The sequence below is a fragment of the Mangifera indica genome, chromosome 2 (assembly GCF_011075055.1).
Source record: "Mangifera indica cultivar Alphonso chromosome 2, CATAS_Mindica_2.1, whole genome shotgun sequence".
Lineage (NCBI taxonomy): Eukaryota > Viridiplantae > Streptophyta > Magnoliopsida > Sapindales > Anacardiaceae > Mangifera > Mangifera indica.
This window is the reverse complement of record NC_058138.1, coordinates 18176695-18202691: the sequence shown is the minus strand read 5'-3', so window position 1 is coordinate 18202691 and position 25997 is coordinate 18176695. Positions and strand designations below refer to the sequence as shown.

The following is a 25997-nucleotide window of genomic DNA, read 5'->3' as shown; positions in this document are numbered from 1 at the left end:
AATGCACCTAACAGAGGCTATTCAGATATCAATTTGAAAACCAACATTTTATGTCAAACATAGTAGCCCTGGTTTATTTCAAAACCATTAGCTACAACTTTCTGGCCCTCTGTGTTAGGAATAACTAATAATACCTAAATTCTGTCTACATCTAGCTATCAACTTTCCACTATTCTATCATTTGTTTATGCATATTTTTTCTACTTTCTTTATCCCCTGCCACATAATAAACCTAGTTTACAATAATGCAGTCTACTTTTCATTCCTTTGTCTGAGGTTTCAAAAAGTTGTCACTGCCTCTTTTTCTTTTTGTAAGTTAACAAGGATTGGCTGATTTTGATCTCACCTCCCAAAATAGAATAAAAAATAAAGGTTAGATGCGCAATTACATGTTTTCTTTAGAATCACCATCATCAATAAACATAAATAGTTTAATGAAACTGCGATGGAATATAGAAATTCTGCAACCTCAATAAAAATCTTGTTTTGCAGATGGTTTTCGAAGTACCAAGAGCTATTCTTCATTGTCCTTTATTAATCAGTTTGGTTATTACTTGCTGCCCATAACTTCACGCAACCTCCGTTGCTACTTTTGCCTCAACCCAAATCAGCACAACTTAAAAACCTACTTTCTGAGCCTAATAGCCAAGCCCACCTTAGGTTTACCATGGCCCAACATTCTGGTGGGATACAAGATAATACGATCTGTCTTTAAAAGTTCCATAATAAAATTTGTCAGTGTAGCCACTTGAAATGATGAGCCAAAGCAATTTGAAGTCCGGTTAAATTTCATCTACATTTCAAATTAATGATGGGCTAGGGGGATGCAAAACTAGCATGGCATGCTCAAATATCATTAGAACAAAAATGATACCCAACAAAATCTGAGAACTTCAGGACTCTGAATCATATTCTAGACAAGCAAACATGGAAACTTTATCATATCCATGGAGAAAAATGCAAAACCTAGAGAAACCGTAAAGGATTTCCTAACATCTGGTTGCCATGGAATTAAACTTTCAAAGATACTCTTTGTAGTAAAAAAACCAGCACATCAGGAGTAAAAAAACTTTTAGTTCAACCTTTTCTATCGACTAAAATATATCAATCTTTTGCCTCAATCAATGTTCATTTTCCTCTAAAGAAACTTTCATCTCCTACAAATTGACAGTAAGCTTGAAGATGCCAATCAATGTTCCAAATATTAAGAGTTCTCAGTGTCTTTCCTTTTTTCTTAGTATTCTCTAGTTTCCACTGATAACTAGTCAGAAAAAAACTTCTTGTTGACAACCTTTTCCTTATGGACTTTGTTTTTTTGATATGATGTTTTCCCCTACTGATTTATACATTTGAAATGTAGCATCCCACTGGCAATTTTGTTACATGAAAGAGATCCTGCTCCTTGCCAAAGAAAAGATAACAAACTTGGAGTGAAGGAAGATCCAGCAAAAGAAAGGGGTAAAATGATGCCTAGCATGACCAAGTTGAAACATCAACCCAACTCCTTTCACTCATGAAAAAATGCAATTACAGGCCAAGATGAATGATGCATTCAGTAAGTGCATATCTTGAGAGACTTTTCATCGTAGTATAAAGGTTAATATGGAACAGTTCAAAATGAGTCACCAATTTCATGGGTAGCCTCACATTTGCTTGCAAATTGAGTAATATATGAACTTTGTTCCCAATTGATCAATGCAATCCTCCTCCATCAGAATTAATAATGTCATCATGCCCTGCACATATTTACCATAGAAAGATGAAACTTCTAAATAGACCATTCTAAAGACTGTAAACACATTTTAAAGCAAGCTTGAATGGCAGATTTTAAGAGAACTTTCCCGATTTCGCAAAAAAGCAAAAAATCTACAAAGATTAATATGCTTGGACCACCATTATCTTGGCAAGTCCACTGGTGTTAGGTCATCAGTTCAGGAGTTTTCTTACATGGGAGATCATATAAGGAATTCTCCCTAAATGACAGACCCTATTAAATGTAACTGTTTTCCCTTTAAAACTATGCCATAGGTAGTCATCATTGTCCCCTTAGAACGTTCTAATGGTTCCCAAAAGCAATCTGAGAGACCTACCCTGACAATGGATTGAGTTTATATCTGGCCCCATTAGCTCCGTTCCATCATCATCGAGCAACGAAATTCCAGATGAAGTTATGTTAAAAGGAAAAGCAAGAGGTGGCGATATTGGAGATTTTGCCACCTTCATAAACCTTTGACCTGTAAGAGATGAAAAATTTTTAAATTCTAATGAGGATGTGATCTACAAATTCCTAAACTATAAAATTTTCATCATAGTTTGGAGATTATACCCACAGCTCATGCTTTTCTGGATAACAAAAACTGGATGAACATGATTTACTTGCTTTTGAAATTTAACTGTTGATGTTAAATTTGATTAAAAGTGAACAAGGCCAAAGGAAAGTTGGAGGAACATCCCCTACCCTCACTTCAATATTTTAAGTCTTGCCAAAAACTCCCGTAACTTCCGAGATAAATGTATTATGTTCAGCCAACAAAACATTTAGAAGAAACAAACACAGTCAACAAAACACCTTATTGCTACATGCAAGCAAAGCACAACCCAATATTTCTCAAGGAGCAAGGGGTTTGCAACATGGCAACATAGCTTATATGCAAGGACAATTGTTAGGCCAACCTGATTTGGCTTCAAGCACAAGACGGATGGTTACAGCATGAGCCCAATGAATACCCAAAGCAGCAACAAGATGAGAATCATGTTTAGGTGGGTCCTCTACAATTTTTCCTTTGCCCTGCCCTGTGAAATAAAAGTCTACATCGGTTTAATAAATCGTAGGAAACTTTCACAATATGATCATAACATCACACCTTGGAAAGAATATTGGCGGGATTCATCATGGCTTTGAGATCGCACTTGATTTGTGACCACGATAGGAATTCGTGAAAATTCAGCAAGTGACCTAGAGAAATTACAAGACAATATCACTTGAAATGAAAAGCTAATCAACTTGACAAAAAAGTTAAATATCACTAGCAATTAAAAGTAGATGAATCTCACTTAATGAAGGAAATATGCCAACCCAAAGGGTGCTGTCTTAGAGGTCCTGGCTCATGTTCCCTGAACAAGATGTAATGAATAATTTTTTAAATTATAATACAAAGTAGGGCCAGATATAATTAATTAAGGCTTAAATAATGGTCATTCTACGCTAAGAAGAAATATTTGTTGTAGTCTCAGTACCATGAAAAACTAGAAATCTTTGGCAATGTTCAAGATGAAATTGACATGGGCAAAAACTGTAGCATTTTGGTTCCTGGCGGCTAGCATGCTGAATATCATGCACTGGAGTTTGCTTTCAGGAGTTTACCAGTAATTATACATACATACACTAGTAGTAGAAAAAAATAAGTGAAACTTAGAAATACAAAGAAAGGTTGGAGAATCCACGGGCTAGATTGCAGAGTACAAGAAGGTCACCATCCTCATCAAATTATAAGGGAATAGGCAAATATATATTCTAAGGTTATATTATTATTGAATTTCTCTGTCAACATACAAGTTTAATAACACACTAAATACCGTCTGCATTTACATAGAATTCCATAATTCAGAATAACATTAGGATAGAGTCATATTTTAATTTTGAATTGCAAATCAGCATCTCGGAATAAAACTTTACATTTATACATATATTCTATTACAAGAACAAGAAAGTATAGAAAAACTTACCCTGAAACAAGAGCAGCCATACTATCAATCACTAGCAACTTCACCTGATTTTGGAGGAGTGAAACTTTAATTTGTTGCACACTGGTGAAAACAATCTTACAATTACTTTACAACTCCTTGGTCAAATGATACTATAATTTCATCCAATTAAAACACAGCATTTTTTTCTTTTAATCAGAACTTAAGTTCTGAACAAAATTCAGTGCAACTTAATGAAGTTGTTATGTTGGTTCTAACCTCTCTGTGAATTCAGAGAGTGATGTTGGCCGCAAGACAAGAATCCTCCCAGCCATCTATATACAGATAAAATTAACAAATAATTAGTCTTAAGTCAGGCAATGAATAAATTGAAATAAAAAAAAAAACTGTAAAAACATCCTGCAAACCTCCTGTGCCATTCCTTTTGTATGAAATATTTCTGGGTAACTTTTTGCTCCAATTTCTATCAACCTTAGGAAATTAAAACTCATTACAAAGATTCATAGGGAAACAATTCAATTTCGTTGTTGGTGTAAGGAGAGAATACTCAATATATACCTTCTTGAACTAAATTTCGACTCTACATCGATATATATTACATGGCCACCTAAGCCTCCATAATGTGCTGGCAGCGAAGCCAATAAGGAGAGCTTCAAGCAAAACTGCAATTTAATGAACCAACCAAAGATTCATAGTGAAAACTTTAATGTCATTATTGGTGTAAGGAGAGAGTACTCTTAAATGCATCTTTCACAAAGTAGGTAGAAGTGTTAGTTGGTGTATCGTATGATCATTGGTCATACTACCAATACTGGCAAGAAGATGTCAATCACAGTATACCCAAGCTCAAACCAATGATGAACTGTAATTCATCATCATATTAATCATCAACTTCATCACAAACACAATCTTCTCATTTATTGAATGAAAAACAAATAGAAATGAATTTTACACAAAAAATTATTGTACACCAATCTAACACTAATCTAGATACTTTTGTATGTCCACATTAAACATAACACTTGAAGGTGGATTTGAACCGAACTAGCTTGAACCCAATTGCCAACTCAATGTGATCAAGCTCAACTTAGGTGAGCTCGAGTTCGAGTCTAAAGGGTGTCATTTTGTTGAGTTCAATCTTGGGATTGGGGGATGTTTGCCTTGCCATTTGCCAGGCTCGCAAGCTTTAAAAAACTCGTTCAAATATGACAAATTGACGTCGTTTGACAAAAATATAAATCGAAACAATATCGTTTTGATTGATTTTGGTTTAGCTACAATATCAAGTCAAACTATAACTAAACTCAATTAGATATCGTAACTGAACTCGAACTCAGCTCCCTTTAAGCTAAGTCAAGATCAAGCTGGTTTGAGGAGAGCTCGTTGAGCTCAAGCCTAAGCTTGAACTCAACTATTTCAAGTTGCGTCAAATTCAAGCTTATCCCAGTTCGAGCTCGGTTTGACTCGAATCCACCCTTAATAGCACTTATAAGTTTTCCTTTTATCTGTCACATATATGTTGACAGAGATCAAATACCAACATAACTCATAACACATCTTTTCTAATCATCTAAAATATTTTATCTTTTTGCCTTCCTTTTGTCTTGAAATCAACTTAGAGTTGAACCAATTATGTCCTTATGAAGGGATTATATGGTTATCATTGGTCACAATCAAAAAGAGTGTTTAACCTCATATTTTCCTTAATTGATGAAAACTCTAAGTTCTCATGAAAGCATCAACTTCTAGTTAATAGCCCACCATGAATGAAGTACCTAGGTCACATGTGGCATGAAGTGATGTGAAATAGATGAGCAATGTGTTAGTAACTATATAATGAATATGTATGCCCAATGAAAGGTGTTCTTATACACAAATCTCTTTATGAGATGAACCCTAAAATGTAAAAACACATGTTGGATACTGCTGTAACCTGGATAAAGAAATTTTAGTTCAGGTAAAAGTTCTGGTTCTTATATGAATAAGATGCAATGTAAATAACATGATTTTTATAAGGCATTGATAATCTCACTTTCCTGGAATTATTCCATTATACAAACAATAGCCACGTACACAATCCAATTTGTGAGAATACTACATATATATACCAGTATCAAATTCCCTCAGCAAACAAATAGCAAATGAGAAACAAAAGAAAGATCTACAAATGAAGTAATTGAGTTGCTCATTACTTGTGTTTTGCCAATCCCAGATGGACCAACCAACTCTGTCAACACACCAAACGGTATTCCACCACACAAGGCCGCATCTAGTCCTTTCAGCTGTGTGGGAAGATGTCCCTGTGATTGCTCCTTTTGAACATGTTGCTCCATCAACAATAGTGCCTATGAATGCAACTATAACCAAAATTAAGGCTGCACCATACTTTATTAAAAAGAAAAAACTTAAAACACATTGCAATACTTGGCTACAGAAGTACTTTTTTGGTTGAACAAATTTTTTACATTTATATAACCTTTGGAAACATTTTAATGCCATAAAAACTTTTAAGGAGTTGAAAACATTATATCAATTTTGTAGTTTTTGGTTGCATTGCTTTTCGAAGATCTAAAGAAACTCTTTTATGAGTTTGAGAAAAAAAAAAATTGATATGTGCTTGCTTCAAAAAAGCAACGTTTAGATAAGAAAGTGTTTTAAATTTTTTTTTTTTTTTTTTTTTTGCAAATTACGTAGGTATTTTTTCAGACAAGGAAAGTAATTTCCGAAAGTACTTGCAAACACATCCATGATAGGTGATTCTACATAACATTTTAATAGACTGAAAAACACCTGAAAAGTTCCTTGTGTTTTCTAGAGAAACATTTAATAAGAATTTTGTTCATAATGTGCTTTTGCACAAAACATTTTTATACATCATTATCAAAGAACGGAAGTCCCTCATACTGAATACTATTGTTCTAAAATAAAAATCATTGAAAGATTTTGAACAGTTTGGCTAAATAAAAAAGTACAATAAAATTAAAATTAAAATTAAAAAGACGATTTAACTCCCACACAAAACCATATCAAAGAATCAAGGTCATGTATACTCACAGTCTGATATGGCGGAGAGACAATCTGACTTATGTGTTTTAATGCAGATCTTACTTCTTGTAATCCGACATCTAATAATTCCATTAACTCGAATTCAGTTAAAGATAAGGCATCCTGAAAAGAAAAAGAAAATTCACACAAAATTAATGTTATATTCATTGAAAAAAAAAATCATAATTTCGATGACAATTCAGCTGTCAAAGATGAAGATTGAAAGAAATGATTAGATATAAGTGTTTCTTTCTTTGAATCCAAACAAATAAAGTGTGCTGTGAAATAGTGAAGAGAAGAGAGTGGAAATGGTAGAACCTTGGCTGTAGTGATGTTACGAGCAGCGAAAATGTTAGCGATGGATCTTGGCAGTCCCATCTCGCTTATCAACTTGTTCGCCATTCAAATTTCAATTAAATTTATTTCCCTTTCCCGCCAAATTTTTTAGTTGTTTCCTACTGCAATTTAGGAGCTTCAGCTTCAAAATCAAGCCTTCAAACCCTGTTTGTTTCGTTGCTCCCAATTCCGAAAGGCATTTGAAAAAAGGCCAAAAGACTACTCCCCACCCTAAGTTGGAAGGAATCATTTTTTACTCATTAATTATCAAAATTTTAAATATTCATTTATCTATTAAATTTTATTATTATTATTAAAAATAAAATTATTATTTAAAATTTTTGTTTAAACTTATATTTTAAATTACTCTAAAGTTTTAAAATATTTTTTTTACCTTCTAATTTTATATTTTTCATATTTAAAAACTTATTCTCTCCCTTCCCTCTTCAGTCTTTTTTAACGAATTGGGACAAAGATAATGAGTATTCATCTCAAACAAAGATTCTTCATTTTTGTTGGAGATGAAGATACTTGAAATGAGAAGGGAAAGCAACAAACAAGGTGGGAGAGAGAGACCAATTGTTAGTGACGATGAATCGTCGCAAGAGAGAAGGAAAAAGAAAGATTAAGGTGTAATTGAAATTTTTTAAAATGTTGGGGGTAGGGCAATGATTAGGAAAAAAGATGAGGGTTTAAAGAAACTTAGGAAAAAAAAAAAAGATAGGTTTTAAATTTGAAAAATATGAAATTATGAGATAAAAATAAATATTGTAAAACTTTAGAGTAATCTTAAAATATGAATTTAAATAAAATTTTTAAATAATAATTTTATTTTTGATAATAATAATTAAATTTGATAGATGAATAAATATTTGGATTTTGTATAGGTAATGGATAAAAAGTATGCTTGCATCAAATTTTGGATGGAAAATAGCCATTCGACCTTGAAAAAATGACATCTTATATCGTTTTAATGAAACTTTGAAAATAAACACTTGTACGTTATTATTATTATTATTATTTTTTGTTAAGCAAAAAATTAGTAATGAAAAAGGAAAAACCATATACCCACCTAAGCTTGTCTTATCAACAGGCAAGACAACAAGAAAAAAAACAAAGATAAAATTCAAAACCACTACAACTTGAAATCACATCTCTTGAACTTCTATCAAAATCTCTTCAAAGGTGGAGCTCAAGAGAGGCAAAAAGAAAATAAGACTAGAAGAGTAAGGAAACATCAAGTTTGTCCAAAAACAACAGACTATACAGAATTTTATATATAAGCCAATGAAACACTTTGTCACTAAACCATGGCTCAAAATAATGCAAACTAATATTTTTTATGCCAAAGAACCTTGGAGCAGCAACCTGGAAGCTTTGGAGACAAGGCAGCAGAGGAGACTGCTGGAAAATTTGCCGCAAAAAAAACAGCAGAGGAGAGTTGTGATACACGATGGAAACCGACTTTTTTCCAGCAAGCAGAGATTGGAGCAAGCCCAACCGCCCAAAAGACCATTTTCCACCCACGTTTGCTTGAAAGCCAAATTTTTATCCGCATTAAATGAAATGACATGACATGACAGAAAAATCAGTTTATATATATTTTTGGCCAAAGAACTATGTCCCACCCAAAATATGCTCAACTTTTTAGTTTTTACAGTTAACTTTGAAAATTTTATTTACCTACCCATAGATCATTAAAATTAATTGAGTCTATTATTCATATCATTTTTTCCCTAACCCAAGTTTTCAAAAACTGTGTTTTCCCCCCTAGGGTTTCCAAACTTTCAAATCCATTTTTGCACTTACTCTTTCTCTCTGGTGTCTCTTCCTTCTGATCGTGCATCTTCCAACACCATGTGGCATATTTGTTAGGGTTAGATTCAAACTGAGCCAAACTAGAGCTCGACTCGATTTGTATATGATAGAACTTGAGTTTAAACTCGTCGCACTCATAGAAGCTAAACTCAAATTCAATTCGGTTCATTTCCAGCTCAAATTTTTAACTATTTTGTTATTAAAACGATGTCGTTTTAATACATATTAATCGAAACGATGTCATTTTATATTAAAATTTTTTAATTAGTAAATTTGGCGAGTAGTTCGAGCTTGAGCGAGCTTGTATAGGGCTGACTTGTTTTCAGGTTTGTTTAAGCTGAGCTCGAGCTTGAGCTTAAACGGGCTCGATTTGAATTTAACATTAGTTGTCGTTGATGAAGACGAGACGTCTTTGTCTCGACAAAGACACCTCATCTTCGTCAACGTCAAAATATGCACAATCGAAAAGAGGATGCACCAGAGAGAAAGAGTAGATGCTTGGAGATCGCTAATCATCGTTAAAAAAATTGGATCTAAAAGTTTGAAAACTTTAGGGGGAAAAATAATTTTTTAAAATTTAGGTTGGAGAAACATTATTAGTTTTTAGGGTTTAGGAAGATAAATAATATCAAATTTAAGTTTATTTTTAATATTTCAAATAAAATAATAATTTGATTTTTGAAATCGTTAAATTTAACTATTTATGGGTGAATAAATGAAAATTTTAAAATTAATAAAATAAAACTTGAGAAATGATCATATTTTGAGTCAGAAATAGTCCTCTGGCCTACATTTTTTTATCCTTCCTTTAGAAAGTTTGGTGATTTATCATTTTCATCAATTTTTTAATTTTTTTACTGTTACTCCAGTATCACAATTAGCAGTGATTGCGAAGCTCTACCGACACTCCGACAGTCTCAAATCCGGAAACGAGGAACAATTTAGAATAAGCCTATAAAAAAAAGGTTGCACAATAACATGTCCACCATTTGCTATATCAACCAATGGAAGGACAAAAATCAATTAAGTAATCACGACCATTCTTTCTCTAATAAATCTCCTCTTTAAGTGATAAAAGCGCACACAAGGAAATCTAACAGCAAATTCTAGGCATTAAGTAATTGATTGCTTGGACGGTAAAATCTGTCAAATGACAGTTTAAGCCTAAACAATTATCTCAATTTTGATCCCAGGCTGGTCTAAACAGTGAAAAAAATGTATCCTTTGTAAAAAGTTAAGTTTCGAATAACATAATCTCTTATATATAAAAGGTCAGAGTATGAATAACTTAAAGTTGATTAACAATATATCATGATAATTATGAATCCAATCACTATACTTCAAAGTTTATCTGGATTGGACAAGATTCTCTAGTTATAAAAAAACTGTCTCAATGTTGTGTCTCAGGACTGATCAACCATCAAATTCCAGAAACAAGTAAAGGAGAAAAAGCTAACCAATTTGCAACCTTGCAAGGATATCTAAAAAGTGTAATCAGGATATCAACAAGAGATATCTTGCCACTTATCCAGGCAAGCTTAGTTGGAAGAGGGACCTCTTCCGGGATTTTAGCTTGAATGGAACCCACGACAATCGGAATCCAATCCAGATGCCAATCGAAGTAACCATAAAGGTGTTCAAATCAGAATTTTATCTTTTCTCAAATAGAATTCAATCGTTTTCAGTTCTGTTTTTCCATCTGAACCATATTACAATGAATACCCAATTCTAGGTCAAATTGTTTGAGTAAATGTAACTTAATAATAATCCATAGCCTTCTCCGGTTACTGATATATCTTCACCTTCTAGCTCCAAGTTCGATCTAATCAAAATCCTTAAAAATAGTCATAAAATTCTCACACGCATTATGGTTGACCCGGCAGGGCTAAACTATCTAAACTATGCTCCAGGTATGCCTGGGAGAATTAGAACTAAACATCGAAGAAAACCGATTATGACCAAAGTTGCCTTGCTTCTTGTCCAATACAGTTTCCTGGCAAAATGCAAAACCTTTTTGTTTGTTGTCGCAGTCTATCCAACGCAAGAAAGATAAATTCCACATTTATTCTTTGCATAAAAGGTGATCCCACGATCCTTGCAAATGATTCATCCCTATTTTTTCTGATGTTAAAAGTGAATTAATGTAATTTCCTTGTAGTTTCCCTCAGCCTACACTGAGCAAAGAAGTCAATAAATGAGAGTTATGATTTCGACGTTATTAGTCAATCAATCAAGTTAGCTTGATCAATAAAGAGCTAATCTTCCTATTAATCCCAAAATGGTTAAAGGGTGGAAGTTAATTTATAATTTGAACTCTATCTTCATAATTTTGTCAATGCTGGGTACAGTCTCAAATTGACGGCTCTTTTTAATTATAAATTCTGTGTCAATATTTATGGAAAAAACGTGTAAAACTTGGAATTAGCTGCCATCAAAATGAAACACCCATAATTAGCAAGATATAAACTCAAAAAGCAAAGATGAAAATAAGTGTAATAAAAGATTAGTTAGAACGACGCTTTTCAACTTATAAGTAGATTAATTCCAATATGTTTTTATTTTGTACGAGAAAAATATTATATTAAATAATATTATATAAATAAATAAATTGTATAAATTTATTTTTATTATCTAAATAATAATATCTGATTAAATAATTTTATAATAAAATAACAATTATATCATTTAACCATAAATTACCATTTTTATTTTGTTTGCATAGTTGTCATTTCATATTATATGTCACAAAACAAGCTATTTGGCTCCATGTCATCAATATTTTACAATTCTTTTTGTAACAAATTTAAAAATTGAAAACTTGAATAATTTCTCACCAAGTAATATTTTGTCTTTCTCCCTCAAGAAAATATACCCACCAATCCCACCACTTTGTCTACTGTTATGGGACACCCATAAAACAACTAAAGTCAAATAAAGTGCTTTTTTTTTATCTTATAAAAATTCCAAAACGCCATCTCTCTTTCCCTCACTCATTACAAAAGTTCATAAAAATGTTATCTCTTTTCCCTCTCCCTCTCCCCTTTCCATTTCTCTCTGCATAATTTGTTTTAAATTTTGGTTTTTCTGCTGTTCTTTCTCTTCTCTCCTTCAATACAGAGCACCCATCTGAGATCCTTGCTTCTCTATTAAGAGTTCTTGTATGTATATAACCGATTAATTTTCCATGACTATGCTATTTCTTTGTCTTTTGCTCTGTGGTTTATGATAAAATCATTAGAACTTTAGTATTTTTCATTTGTATTTTGTTTTTTCTTCTGTTTTAACTCTCTTTTCTTGCAGATCGTAAAGTTCTACAACGATGTCAACGCCTTCTCCTCCTCCAACTCCCCAGAAGATCAAAGGGGAAACACGTGTTCCACCCAGGAGAGGAAAAATTAAAGCTCAGATTTTTGAGAGCTTGTACAAGACTGTTGTGTCCGCCGCCTCGAAGGCATTCGGCGGAAACAGAAGAGACAGCAACGACTCTGCAACTCCACCTTTGAGTACCTATAACTCCGATGGAAACGCCGACCTTCCCTAAGTAGTTTCAAATGGGGTGATGACCAATTTCAACTATTTTCTCCGTAATCACTCAATTCCTGGAATTGAGCTCGTTTCATTGCCATATACATTCTCTGCTCCATGGTACTTATTATAACCGGATAAGGTATTCAATAGGAAAAAAAAAAAAAAAAGGTCTGTGAATTCTGACGTTTTTTATTCAGATCACAGCTTCTGTTATGTAAATATATTAAGATGGGTTGTGATAGAAATTGGGGTTCCCTGCATAAGTCAGGCTTTTAATGATTTAAGCAGGAGTTTACACTTTTTTTTTTTTAAAGTAACTGTGTTGTTTAATTTCTCAGTTCTTCTTTAGAGAAAGATCTCCTTGACTGTTGTTTCTGCAAGTTTTAGTGCGTAGAGGATAGTTAAGAGGAAGGTCTATGGTTGTATCATGTGAAGGTGTCTTGGCTATTTATATATTTTTCAGATATTCTTGTATAATAGCTATGTAAAATTAGTGAAATGGCAATGAATTTTATGTTTGCCTTTTAATTTCTCTGTGTTGTTGAGGTTGATGCGAGTTCATGATTCTCTTTTTTAATTTCTGGGCAAATTGTTTATTCATTATGGGACAATTTCTTGGCCAGATTCAGCTACTAATTTTATCAATGTAGTTGGATTGACAGTGACTACAATGCGTCCCAGTTTGCCGTAGATAGACTTGTGCTGACTTACAACAGTGTGTGATTATGATATAGGTGAACTTTTCCTTTTCCCAGATTCAGACAACTACAAATAGGTGAAATCCCCGATCCAAGAGTTTCAAAAGTTTGATTATGATATAGCATCATTGAATCTCAACGCTAAACCACCTCAAACATTACTCGTTTTGGTGTCGCTTATTGTTGGTTGTGGTATCATATTTTGGATGCTTACAGAGCTGGGCTTCATATTTTTAAATCACTTTCCTATCATATCTTTCGTGAATAAGATTAGGTATTTGGAAGTAGGAGCTCTTTCTAGTATAATGCATAGTTATTAAAGGTGAAAAGCCTCTAAAAAGGATAAAGGGTTTATTATGTAAGCAAAAAAAACCAAAGCGAAAGTATTATTTTTGGACTAAAAGCAATTAAAAAATAAAATTAATAGAAATTAACCACCCAAATACCAAAACATAATATTATAAATGAAGTCTCAAAAATATAAATAGATATTTATAATAAAACATAAAAACATATTAAAATTGATCAATATATATAAACTTTTATCAAATATGTATTTTAATTGAAATTCAAACCCCCATCTTTATTATCGAATATTATATATAAAAATTCAATGGTGATAATGTATAAGTTGTAAATAAAAGAATTTAAAAAAAACTGAAATTTTAAATCTATATTTATATTATTAAGTGTGTTTTTAAAATACTTTTTTCTACTTCTTTGGTATTTCTTTTAAAACACAATAAAAACACATTTAAACTGTGTTTATAGACTTTTATTTGTTTTGTATATCTAAAAATGGTGGATTTATAAGATATTAATTAAAATAGATATAAAAGTTTTTATCCAAACTTTTTTAGACAAAGTTTGAGAGATCTTACTTTTTTAAATAAATTTAATTTAATTTTCAATAATACATTTATCTGTTAATTACGTCAAATTCGATATAGTTTTTTTATGACAATATTTCCTTCTAAAACATACTCTATATTTAATAAGTTATAATATAAAGATTCAAAATCTTCTTCAGAAACAAATCAATTTTTGATGTAATACAAATCGAAATGAAAAGATGAATATAAGTGCATAGCATGAGTGCAAACGCGAGCAAGTATGTGTAAGTGTATACGAGTGTGCGATATATTATATTTTATATATATAAATATAGGAGTGTGGGGAAGTGCGTACACCAATGCGCACTCATATTATATACATATATATATTTGCACTACACATGTATTCTTTGTGCACTCATACTCTTCGCGCTTTTGGATTGACATCCATTATTTGCATTTATGTTCGTCTTTTTGTTTTGATCTATATTACATCAAAAATTAATTTATTTTTGAATCTTTGGATCATAACTTATTAAACATATAATATACTCCAAAAAAAAATTATCAAAAAATTATATTAAATCTAACATAATTAATAGAAAGAAATATTATTAAAAATAAAATAAAATTTATTTAAAAAAATAAAACCATTCAAAATTTATTTAAAATGGCCTAGATAAAAACTTTCATGTCTATTTTATTTAAAACGAGTTGCTAACAACTATGGTAATGTTATTTATTCCAACAAAAGAAGAATGAAAAGGCAGTTCTTTTTTTTTTTTTGTCAAGCTGTTCCTTGTCAATTGGTGATTGATGTGACAAATAGGTATAATTTGTTACTGGGGAATATCATATTCAGGCAATTAAGTTTAGTATATTTTATTTTAATGATAATGTTTTTTTAATTGACTAATTTGTCAAATACCAGGATTACACCTAATTGATGAGTCTCTAGAACGACGTTAAATATTAAAGAACAAATGATGATGATTGGAAAGCATAATTCTATGTTTTTCTATTTGGAATAATGACAATATAGACCCTGAGATTTGGTTTAAGTACTTTAATTTTGTAAATGCTTTTATTATTCAGTGATGATGTATTCCAATATGACAAGGGCATGCGAGTATGAATCCGGGTTTAAAATAATCGTTTTAAACGGGTAATAAAAATATGGATCCAGGATATTCAGTCAACGGGTGCCCGTAAGCTTTAGACCCAATTAGCTTCAAGTACCTGCCGACCATGAGCTGCATGGCCCAATGGGGGCCGAATACTTAATGCAGGACGTTCAAATTATCATTTGGGTTTCGATTCAAATCAAATTGATTTAGGTTTAAAATCTAGTTTAACTTATATTCAATTCAGTTTAAATTTAAATTAAGATTAAATTAAAAAAATTAATTCTTTTTTAAATTAAATCAAATTCAAACAAACAAAATTTTGATTCAATCTAACTCTCAAGTTAAGTGAATAATTCGATTTAATTTAAATTTGATTAATAACTCAATTTAAATCATACTAATTAATTATTAAAATAATTTTATTTTATCTATTATTAAATAAAATAATATTATTTGATCAATAAATCATGAGTTTAATTATAAATTCAAAAAATAAATTTAAATTAAACTCTAACCGAATTTAAATTAAATTATTTTCATTTGAATCAAATTCAAATTATCTTTAACTTTAACTTAATAAATTCAAATTAAATCCAAACCAAACTTTTTTATTTTTTTAAAACTAAACTTTAACGCAAAGACAATATCGCAAAAGTCGAATGGTATAACCTACCGTCATTACCAATAAGTAAACAAATAATATTACGAGTTTAATTTGCAAGTAATAATCAGAGGGAGATTTAAGAACTTAAAAAGTCATAACATGTGGAAGTCGGCATTTTTTTCAACACCACGAGATTGAATAACTTGTAATTAAAACTAACTCTCATAAGACTGGGTATAATCTGAGCATATGCTTTTATATATAAATAATAATGTATTGATTGAGTATTATTTTATTTTTAATTTTTAATTATTTAATAACATGATAATATATATTATTTGTATATAAAATTATATATATAATACTATTCGAACTAACTTTCCTAAATTGCTCTAACTTGTACATGTGGGTCACAATCAAAGGTTAAGACAATCCCACGATTTACAATCATCTAACAATATAATCAGAAAACAATTATTTTTTTTTCAGTAATGATAAAATAAATTCACATATTTAAAATTTTTAATTTTTTTTTTATGACTTCCCAATAAACAAACAAAAGGTATCGTATCAATGGTTTTTTTTTTTTTTTTTATACCCTTCCATTCAAAAGTACTTCACTCCACCTTCTAATCAAAACAATTTCACCCAAGCTCCTAAACCAAACTTCTTCAATATCATAATTTCCTAAAAACGAAACTTACCCATTCTTTAACAAACTCACACAAAATCCCAATAAGAAATAACTAAATTAACAATTTTATTAAAAAGGAAAAAACTAAAAACAAAACAATACCGAAAGCCAAAATAAAAACATATTAATTGAAGAAAGAGGTTAAAACAGGTCAAAGCTGTAAGCAATAATACAAATTAAAAAAATTAAATTTAAATTAGAAACTGAAGGAAAGATAGGTAAAAAGGGATATTGAAAGTAACAACTGAAAGAAATTTAAAAAAAGAATAAAATAAATCTTAAAGTTTGTTTGGTTTAGATAATTTTTATTACAAAAAATAAAAATTATTATAAAAATAAATTAATTAAAAGATTTGTAAGTATAATTTATTATTATATTAGATAAAAATGATAAATATAAATAATTATTAGAATTGATTATATATAATAAAATAATACTAAAATTTTATTTTATTTAAATATATAAAAAATTGGGTATAATTATTAAAAAATAATTTTAATGTTTTTTGTTATATTAATTTAAAATAAGAGTTTTTTTATCCTAAAAATTAATAAGTATATAATTGTAACAAAATCAAAATTTATATTGATAATTTTATAATAAGATTGAAGTGATAATCAAATTACTTATATATCCATTATAGTAATATCATCAATAATAAAATATTATTAAAATTTTTTATTAATTAATAAATTAAATAAGATAATAATAGAATAATTTTTAATTATTTTGAAACAAAAAGGTCTTTATTTATCCAAACATGTTATCTAACAAATTATCATGGTTTTGTTCTTCATCAAAATGGTATAGTTTTATATTTTTAATAAAACCATGTTGTTTTATTTAAAAAAAAAAAAAAAAGGATTTCGTGATTTGGTTTGGCTTTCTTAACCAAATGATAAATCATTTTATTTTTTTAATCCAAATTAAACGGCTGTTTAACCCGATCCAAACTAAATTTAATCTGAATATTTGGTTTGATCCTTTTTTTTTTGACACCACTGGTTGAAGAAAAGATAGGTGAATGGGCCAACCAGCGGCCTGGTTTGGGAGTCCCGTCAAGCCAGGTGTCCCTAATCTTCGATTTAGTAGACCCGAGGCCACACTAAGCAGTATCAAGTAAATCTCACTTGATTCATCACTTGCCTCTGCCGATATGCTTGCTCACCAAGTTACTTCCTCTCAATAAATAAGCAAGCTTCTAGTTTACGCCTCACTTCAGTCTCGCCTCTCCCTATTGTTTGTATTTTCCTCTTTATCTTAAATTTCAATTTTTTGGCTCTCTGTTTTCATCTCAGAGCATACGAACTACTTGAAGAAGATGGAACACGGAGCCTTTCAAAGGAAGCCCCAGGGCCGGTTTCCGCCGAAAAGAGGTCGAATTCTCATCGGCATATTGAAGGATCTGTTAGGAATTAAAGGTGAAAGAAGAGGTGCCGGTGAGCTCAACTCGAGCTCATCCACTCCAGCTGCAATTCCTATTAGTGGCTACAACTCGGATGCTCCGTCTGAGTCTTGAAATGATCAGTGATCATGCTTTTAAGGTCTAATCATGGTTGATCTGGTTGATTTTGTTTTGGTACTTTTGTATGTATAATTTAATACATTTTTCTTCATTTTTGGATTTGTCGATTGAATTAAAGAGAAGGAAGGGGGTTGAGGATGGGATTTTGTGGAATTGGAACCCATGTTTAGACCTGTAAATTATTATTGAACCCTAATTTCGATGTAAAATTGTTGTGAAAATCGTATTGTTTATAGAAAATTTTGAATTTTTTTATATGTGGTAGTGACATTTGTTGGAGATGATCGTGAAATTGTTTGATTTTCTGTTGTTCATAGATTGCCGGAGATTTACAAACTGATGTAATTTACAAATCTGAGGTGATGAACAAACTGATCTTCTTTTATATTTTCTCTATTGATCTTCTTTTTCTTTTCCATTTGTCAAAAAGAAAAGTGCAAAAAGCGTATATAACTAAAGGAATATGCATGATGATTCTTGAAACGATTTTAGTTTGGCAGACCATCGAATTTGGCGACCACTGTTGTCCATTGCTAAGTTCTTTTTGACTTTTCCGCAGTTCCGCTTATAATAAGTTTGAAGCCTATTATATAATTTAATATATTATAATACGAGAAATGTTATGCCTGTAAATTTTTTAAGTATATAAAATATATAAATATATGTAAATGATATATTATTATATAATTTAATGTTATTTTATATTTAATTTTAATTTGTTTAGTTATATAATGACATAAATTTATATATTTAAATATATGTATATAAAGCTTTATTAATATAATATTTGATATATTATAAACAATTTATGATTAATTCATTTATTTCAAATTAATATATGTTTTTTCATGTCATTTTGTTAAAATAAGTAGCGTGCGTTTCAAATTAGTAAATAATTATATTATAATTATAATTAATTAAACACTGATTAAATCCAACAAATTTAAATTTTATTTTTTATTTTTTATTTTTTTTTGGAGAAAATGAAGATCAATATCCTTTTAAAAGAAGTTGAATTCATCTTAACATATTAAATGATTCGTTTAGGAATGAGAAGTAAGAGGAGAAACATCATGTAAATCGAGTTTGAATTTGAGTTCACCAACTCTTGCTTTAATTCTTAATAGTGGCATCACACTTATAATTTAGGATTAGCTGATCAAGTTGAATTTGTTTTGGTTCTTATGGGTATAATTTTCGGTTTATTCTTAATTTGTCATTAATGAAAGAGAAAGAAAAGGCTTGAGGATGGGCTTTTGTAAAATTGGAGTATTAAAGGATCTTATAGTAATAAGTGTTTTTATTTTCTTTAATTTAATGAGGGAAGACTTGGCGGAGATAGCTGTGGAATTAGTTGATTTTATAATTCTTAAGTTACAAAACACTTGCAAACTGAGATGAAAATGAAAGATTTGTTTGATTTTTAGTTTGTATTGAGTTTATTTTTACCTTGGTCCTGGATACGTTTGTTTAACTGCACAATTATTAGTTCATTGTGAACTATTAAATTACTACATGTTTTTTTTTTTATATTTTCACACGTGGCAAAAGACTTAGTCAAGGTGGCGGCTGGTAAAGCTTTGTAATGCTCTTAACAAAGGTATTATTATTTTAACCATTATGATTTATATCCATTTTAACATTAAAGTAATCTTCTAAAACTCAAGATACTTCTCTTCTCACACTATTATTTTAACCATCATGCTCTTAACTAATGTAATTACTCATATAACCTCGGTTTCTTGCCCCATAAATTACAAAGGCCAAGACACGATAGTTTTATAAACTCAAACACTCATTAACATAAAAGTGAATGTACCATTTGAGTAATAAGTTAAATTACTGTAAAAATGACATTTTTACTAATGTTTTTAATCACTTTTGTCTTGCACAAAATCACTCTTCTAGTCCAATGTATTTCTTATTGGGTGCAATTTTCAATATCAATAATTTGGTGTTAAATAAAAGGCATAGTAAAGTTCTTCTTTCACAACAAAAACAATCTTTTCATATTAGTTTTATACTAAACTTTTTTTTCTTTTTTCAATTGTCCTTGGAAGAAGACTATAAGTGTTTAAGTGATTGAGAAACCAATTCCAATCATAATGCCACTCTTTCAAGACCAAGACCACTCAATTTTGTTGTTGGAAATCAACTTACTCTAGTGATTGGAGCACACCTGATTGCACTTGATGAATAGATGTAACTAAAGGATGCAATTAAAGATTTACCGAAGTTATCATCACTTTGATCCATCATCTGAATTATGTTGCCTTAATAACAATAAAAATATGTTTTATAGATAAGATGATCGAGAATAATTTAGTGAATAATCATTATAAAGGTTTAGATAAATTCTTGATAAATTGACTGTTTAAGAGGATGAGCTAAAAATTTGAGTGGGAGAATCTCTATTCTTCCTCATGGTGACATATGCACCATTATCAAATGAATTTGAGACACTATTAATTGTTACATTTAATGAAATTAGTGATCCACAAAATCACTTAGATGCCTTCAACAATCTTATGGAGCTTTATCAAGTTTCTAAGTTAGCTTGATATCGTTGTCCAACAGTTACACTTGTTGGAGAAGCCAAAAAAATGGTTTAAGAGCTACCCGTTGGCTATATCACTTCATAGAAGTAATTATTTGTATAACTCCTACAATAATTCCAAATGACCAGACAATTCTTTATACTAATAAGTCATATGAGGAATGTGCAGTATCAGAAAGTCAAGTCCTACTTGGAGTGTTTCAAAAACAAACTCTAAAATGGCTTACGATTTCAAAGACTAATTCTTAGCATTAATCTCAGAGGAGTCCACCACACAGAATTTTGGAAGGAACTATAGGATGAGAAGTCCACATCTTTGGTTCATTTCTTCAAATGTTTGAAAGAAGCCTACAAATTAAAAGCGCGTGGTTGCATCGAAGAATGATGGTTCAAAAGCCTCTATCAAAGCCCTTTCGAAAGTAAAAAAATAAATCATCAACAAAAAGAAAATATAATAAAAATAAGCAAAAAACTTTTAAGAAACAACGAAGAGAAGAATCTCAAACAAATCTTTTTTATTATAATGAGTAAATCTTTTAGTCATTTTTATTTCCTATATCTATGTCACTATGTGATATCTTAATACTATTAAGCCAAATGACTATTTTTCAAATGAAATGACAATTCTCACCTTACAAGTTTTAAAAATTTATTCTCCACTCAGAATATTAAATTTGTTAACAAAATCGGTTATAAACTTTATAAAATTGTTTAATAAACAAAAAAACATTAAACTAAATATACTTGATTAAATATATTTTGTACTCCTAATTTATGTTACATTTCAATTAAAAATTATAAAAAAATTTAAATTTTAAAAATTAATAATTGACTTTGACATAGGGGTGATAAAATAGATTTTTTAAGCTTAAAAAGGTGGAACAGTTTTATCAAACCTAGGGTGGGAATGGTAACTCAGCCATTTTATTAATTATTATTTTAGGATAAAACCAGTCCAAATAAGAAATTCCTTAGAGAAGCCGCGTGACCTTACTCGGACACGTAATTACCCACCCACCGGCCACTTCATTAAGTTGAATAAAAGTAAAAACGCCGTTGATTTCATTTCTTCGTTCAAATTTCAAAACCCAAAAATAAACCCAAACGGCCCCTTCTCTTCCCCTCTCTACTTTTTTCATCTCTGTTAAAAAGCAAAGACTTGACCTAAAACATTCCACCTTTCATTTTGAGCTTTCCTTTATTATTCTCTACTCGACGAAATGGAGAATGATTTTACGGTTAAAGGAATCTCAATGTGTGGAGGCAGATACGTACAGTACAATATTCTAGGAAACCTTTTCCAAGTCTCTTCTAAGTACGTTCCTCCAATTCATCCCGTCGGTCGCGGCGCATATGGCATCGTTTGGTATATTTTTTTTGCCTTTTCGATTTTCTGTTTCTGTTTTTAACTTTTCCAGTTAAACAATCTGTTTTAGTTTTTAAGCTGCTGGAGCTTGTAAAAATAGATTTATTTTGAAGAGCTTCAAATTTTATATTTTAGTGTATTTGACTATTTGAACATTGGACGGATATATTTGGCTTTTCTAAGCTGAGGATTTTTTTTGTTAATTTAAGATTGCGTTTTTAGTGACGATGTTCTGTCGGTTCTTTCTATTAAATCATCTACTAAATTTTGTTCAAAATTGAATTTAATTTTGAGGTGCTAACATAATTGATGTGTTAAACCATATTCTGTGATGCAGTAGGGCAACAAATTCTGAGACAAAAGAATCGGTTGCCATAAAAAAAATTACGAATGCATTTGATAACAGAATTGATGCTAAGAGAACTCTCCGCGAGATCAAACTCCTCTGCCACATGGATCATGACAATGTATATACTTAACTAAACTTTGACTTTTTTGATGTGTTTATAGTGTTGATGATATTTTTGTGAATTGATTGTGTACTATTTGCAAAACAGATTATTTGTTTTTCTTGTGCTATGTACTGGAGATATTAAGGCCATTGTATTTTACAGATTATCAAGATTAAGGACATAATTCCGCCAATGGATAAGGGAAAGTTCAATGATGTTTACATTGTTTATGAACTGATGGATACTGATCTACATCAGATAATTCGCTCTGGCCAGTCTTTAACAGATGATCACTGTCAGGTACATTAGTTGGACTTGTTTCCTACTCAGAAACTAGTGGTTTATCTAATTAAATGAACTCTTTGCATCTCGCATATTTTCTGCATAGAGAGAAAGATTAATCCAGATGATGGGTTTGTAAGATTGCTTCAGACAGGAAATTATAAGCTTGCTTGCTATGTTTTTGTGAATTAACGTACTCAGCCGGTTTTTCTGAGTAGTTCCATTTCAAATGAAAAAGCTTTTAATGATTTTACAGACTGAATGGATGTTTGATTCACAAGATTCTAACACCATTTAAAGGAAACAAAGTTTTATCTTTCAATAACATGCCAAATAATTATTTTTTGTGAATGATCTATTCAGGCTGAGAAGAAGTAAGGTTTGCTGTAGAGATGATTAAAAACACTTGATGCTTTCATCTTTTTCATTTTCATGGAATATATAAGCAAACCTTAGGATGACCCAACCTACTTCTTGAACCCTGTTGCTCTTTTCATTGAGAATACTTTGTACTTTTTACTTGTTCTTGTGACTGTTCCATGAGTTATGTTTTTCCTATTTTACTACAATATTTTATCAAGCATTTGTTCTTCTGAAATACACTGTTCGCTGTCAAAACCATGTACATATGAGGCTTTCTCTTTTGACATGTCAGTAAGATGTTTTGCACCATATATAGAATCTGGTTGAGTTTAAAGTTAGCGTCTTCATTTTATTATTAAAAAAAAAAATGTATAACAAGATATTGTTCCTGCTGTAAAGCAATCATTTAGACATAAAAACAGATTTAACTATTTTCCTCTGAAAGTAAATTAACGGATGCCAATGCTGATACTATTTTCTTTGGCTGGGGAGGTTAAGTTTTTCTGAACAGTGATATATGAAAAGTGTGCATCATAGTGTTTCAACACTGCTTACGTGGAGTTGGAAACAAAATTTTCACTGGTTGAATTGCTCAGCCAGCTATACTAGGTGGATTAATACTTTTATGTTAGAAATAGAAGCCACATTTAGCCCTAAAAAGAACATGATAGTTCACCCTTTCTTATCCTTTATAATTGAGAGAAAATTTTGTCTATTTCATTATTGTGAAATGCCATTTTGTGAGTATTCCATTGCCAAAATAATGTCTATTTAATTCATTGTCCAACTCAAAATTAAATGGAACAGCTTTTTATGAGCTTTAAGATGCTTGAAATCAGATATATGTTTAACAAATTAGCTTGAGTCTAGCAACAAATGGCAACAACTAAAAATAGCTTGTTTAATGCCCTTGGCAGTATTTTCTGTACCAACTGTTGCGGGGACTGAAGTACATACACTCTGCAAATGTATTGCATCGGGATTTAAAGCCGAGCAACCTGCTTCTTGATGCAAATTGCGATCTCAAAATTTGTGACTTTGGGCTTGCAAGAACCACTTCAGAGACAGATTTCATGACAGAGTACGTAGTCACCCGATGGTATCGAGCCCCTGAATTGCTGCTGAACTGTTCTGAGTATACTGCAGCTATTGATATTTGGTCTGTTGGTTGCATTCTCATGGAGATTATAAGGAGGGAGCCTCTCTTTCCTGGTAAAGACTATGTTCAGCAGTTGACACTTATAACTGAGGTATCCATCCTTTCTTGTTATCTAGTTACTAACTTTTAAGACTATGAGTAGCATAATTGTCGTAGAGATGTAGTATAGGTGTTTCAACAAGTGACTGCTGGACTAGTTGCATATCTAAGTCGGTAAGGTATTATTTCTGATGTTAATGACAACAAATTTCTTGATTCTTCCTAAACAGCTGCTAGGTTCACCAGATGATTCAGATCTCGGATTCCTAAGAAGTGATAATGCTCGAAAGTATGTCAAGCAGCTTCCACATGTACCCAAGCAACCCTTTTCTCAGAAGTTTCCAAGCGTGTCTCCATTGGCAATTGATCTTGCTGGGAAAATGCTTGTTTTTGATCCTGCCAAACGGATAACTGGTATGTTTCTTAGCATTATATATCTGCAATAACGCCATTAGGTTCCTCTTATTTCTCTTATTGATATGAATGTCTCTTCTTATGATGCATGTAAAGTTGAGGAAGCATTGAATCATCCATATCTATCTAGTCTTCATGAGATCAATGAGGAGCCCACTTGCCCGTATCCTTTCATCTTTGATTTTGAGCAGACAAACTTGAATGAAGAAGATATAAAGGAACTCATATTTAGGGAGTGCATGAAGTTTAACCCTGATATGATGCTTGAGTGATCTGACACCTGTCATTTGTTTCTGTTGTTTGTTACATTAGAGTGATTTAAAGGGTTGATTATGGTTTGTAATCCTTTCATATGTATAATATATGTCATGTGTAGAAAGTCAGTATAACCTGAACATATTGGGAGATGGGTTCTCCCTTGTATTGATAGGGTGGAATTGCAGTGTGGAATTATATAAATAACTGGATTAGATCCTTTTAGGAATCTGGTTCCCATCTAGGGTCGGTATACATAAAACAAGGCTATATTCTCCTAGCCTATGTTTTCGGCTTTGTTTGTATATTGTATGTTCAATTTTATTAGAGGTGAAGAGAGAATAATACTAGATATAGAAAACAAAGGGCAACGTTGTGCTATTTCTGTTTTTTAATATTTGTAATACCGTATCTTTGATATGGAAATTTTGGGATGGGTTGGATGCCATACAAGGCTGTGTCTGGAAGAGCCTCCATGAAGTATTTCTGGGATTTCTATTCGTCAATAATTTAGGCAGTATAATTTCTGATCTTCCCCCAGGTATTTGAGGCATGCATTCATGAATATCAGTCTGCTCGTCTCTCTAATTTCATCAATTCTTCATTTTGAGTTGCGGTTTATGTAGATTACTAGGCATGAGGCCATTAAATTGAGGTTTAAGTGGATCTCACGTATTGGATGAAAATTCATGGTGGCGAATCAAAATGAAATTCTGAAGACTTTTTTCTCATCACACTTTCAAAATAAAATCTAATTCATCTGTAATATTATACCAACCAGAGATTACGACACTTAGTTAACAAAATCAGGTCTAAGCTTTAAAGCTGTTAAAAGTTAATAACGTATATTTTTATTTTATAATTCAGAAATGATTAGGATAATTTTTGTCTGATATGGATAATTCTTGGTTCATGAATTTATCAAATTGTGTTATATTCTATTAAAAATATTAAATTTTTAATTTTTTTCTATTAATTAAATCAATAACGTTTCAAAATGTTCATTAAATAGGAAATTAAGTGTGATTAAATAGTTTGATCCTTTAACGGTAACAGCAAAGTTAAGTTTTTTTATTTTCAAAAGATTGTTTGAGTGATAAAAGAAAAAATTTTATATATATAAAAATAAGTTTAAATCTTTTTGGATTATAAATCGAAATTTAGGATTTATCTTATTTAATATAATTAATTCGATT

The 25997-nt window shown here is 30.8% G+C and overlaps 2 protein-coding genes across 4 annotated transcripts; one reads left to right on the top strand and one right to left on the bottom strand.

Annotated features, from left to right (window-relative positions):
- Positions 1 to 1476: 1476 nt before the first annotated feature.
- Positions 1477 to 7321, bottom strand: LOC123205274 (DNA repair protein RAD51 homolog 2). 3 transcript variants are annotated; one of them, XM_044622196.1, is made up of 12 exons: positions 7069 to 7321; positions 6760 to 6873; positions 5898 to 6050; positions 4264 to 4367; positions 4113 to 4176; positions 3964 to 4019; positions 3727 to 3807; positions 3055 to 3114; positions 2865 to 2956; positions 2674 to 2793; positions 2091 to 2234; positions 1477 to 1736 (listed from the first exon to the last, which is right to left on the bottom strand). In XM_044622196.1, exons 1-12 carry the CDS (start codon positions 7150 to 7152, stop codon positions 1693 to 1695), a joined length of 1116 nt encoding a protein of 371 aa, XP_044478131.1. In that variant the 5' UTR covers positions 7153 to 7321; the 3' UTR covers positions 1477 to 1692. The 3 variants fall into 3 exon arrangements, with proteins under 3 accessions (XP_044478131.1, XP_044478139.1, XP_044478147.1); XM_044622204.1 differs by having other exon boundaries at positions 6793 to 6873; XM_044622212.1 differs by lacking the exon at positions 7069 to 7321 and having other exon boundaries at positions 5898 to 6062.
- A 14221-nt stretch (positions 7322 to 21542) lies between these two features.
- Positions 21543 to 25182, top strand: LOC123209688 (mitogen-activated protein kinase homolog NTF6-like). Its single transcript, XM_044627818.1, has 6 exons — positions 21543 to 21837; positions 22175 to 22304; positions 22452 to 22589; positions 23852 to 24184; positions 24363 to 24546; positions 24643 to 25182. The coding sequence occupies exons 1-6, from the start codon at positions 21692 to 21694 to the stop codon at positions 24816 to 24818; spliced, it is 1107 nt and encodes a 368-aa protein (XP_044483753.1). The 5' UTR covers positions 21543 to 21691; the 3' UTR covers positions 24819 to 25182.
- The last annotated feature ends 815 nt before the right edge of the window (positions 25183 to 25997 follow it).

Coding starts and splice junctions, on each gene's coding strand:
- LOC123205274 (XM_044622196.1), bottom strand. CDS start 7,152: ATGGCGAACAAGTTGATAAGCGAGATGGGACTGCCAAGATCCATCGCT. Junction 6,874..7,068: donor GTAACATCACTACAGCCAAG/GTTCTACCATTT, acceptor TTTTCTTTTCAG/GATGCCTTATCTTTAACTGA. Junction 4,177..4,263: donor TCGAAATTTAGTTCAAGAAG/GTATATATTGAG, acceptor TAATTTCCTAAG/GTTGATAGAAATTGGAGCAA.
- LOC123209688 (XM_044627818.1), top strand. CDS start 21,692: ATGGAGAATGATTTTACGGTTAAAGGAATCTCAATGTGTGGAGGCAGA. Junction 22,590..23,851: donor TAACAGATGATCACTGTCAG/GTACATTAGTTG, acceptor TGCCCTTGGCAG/TATTTTCTGTACCAACTGTT. Junction 24,185..24,362: donor AGTTGACACTTATAACTGAG/GTATCCATCCTT, acceptor CTTCCTAAACAG/CTGCTAGGTTCACCAGATGA.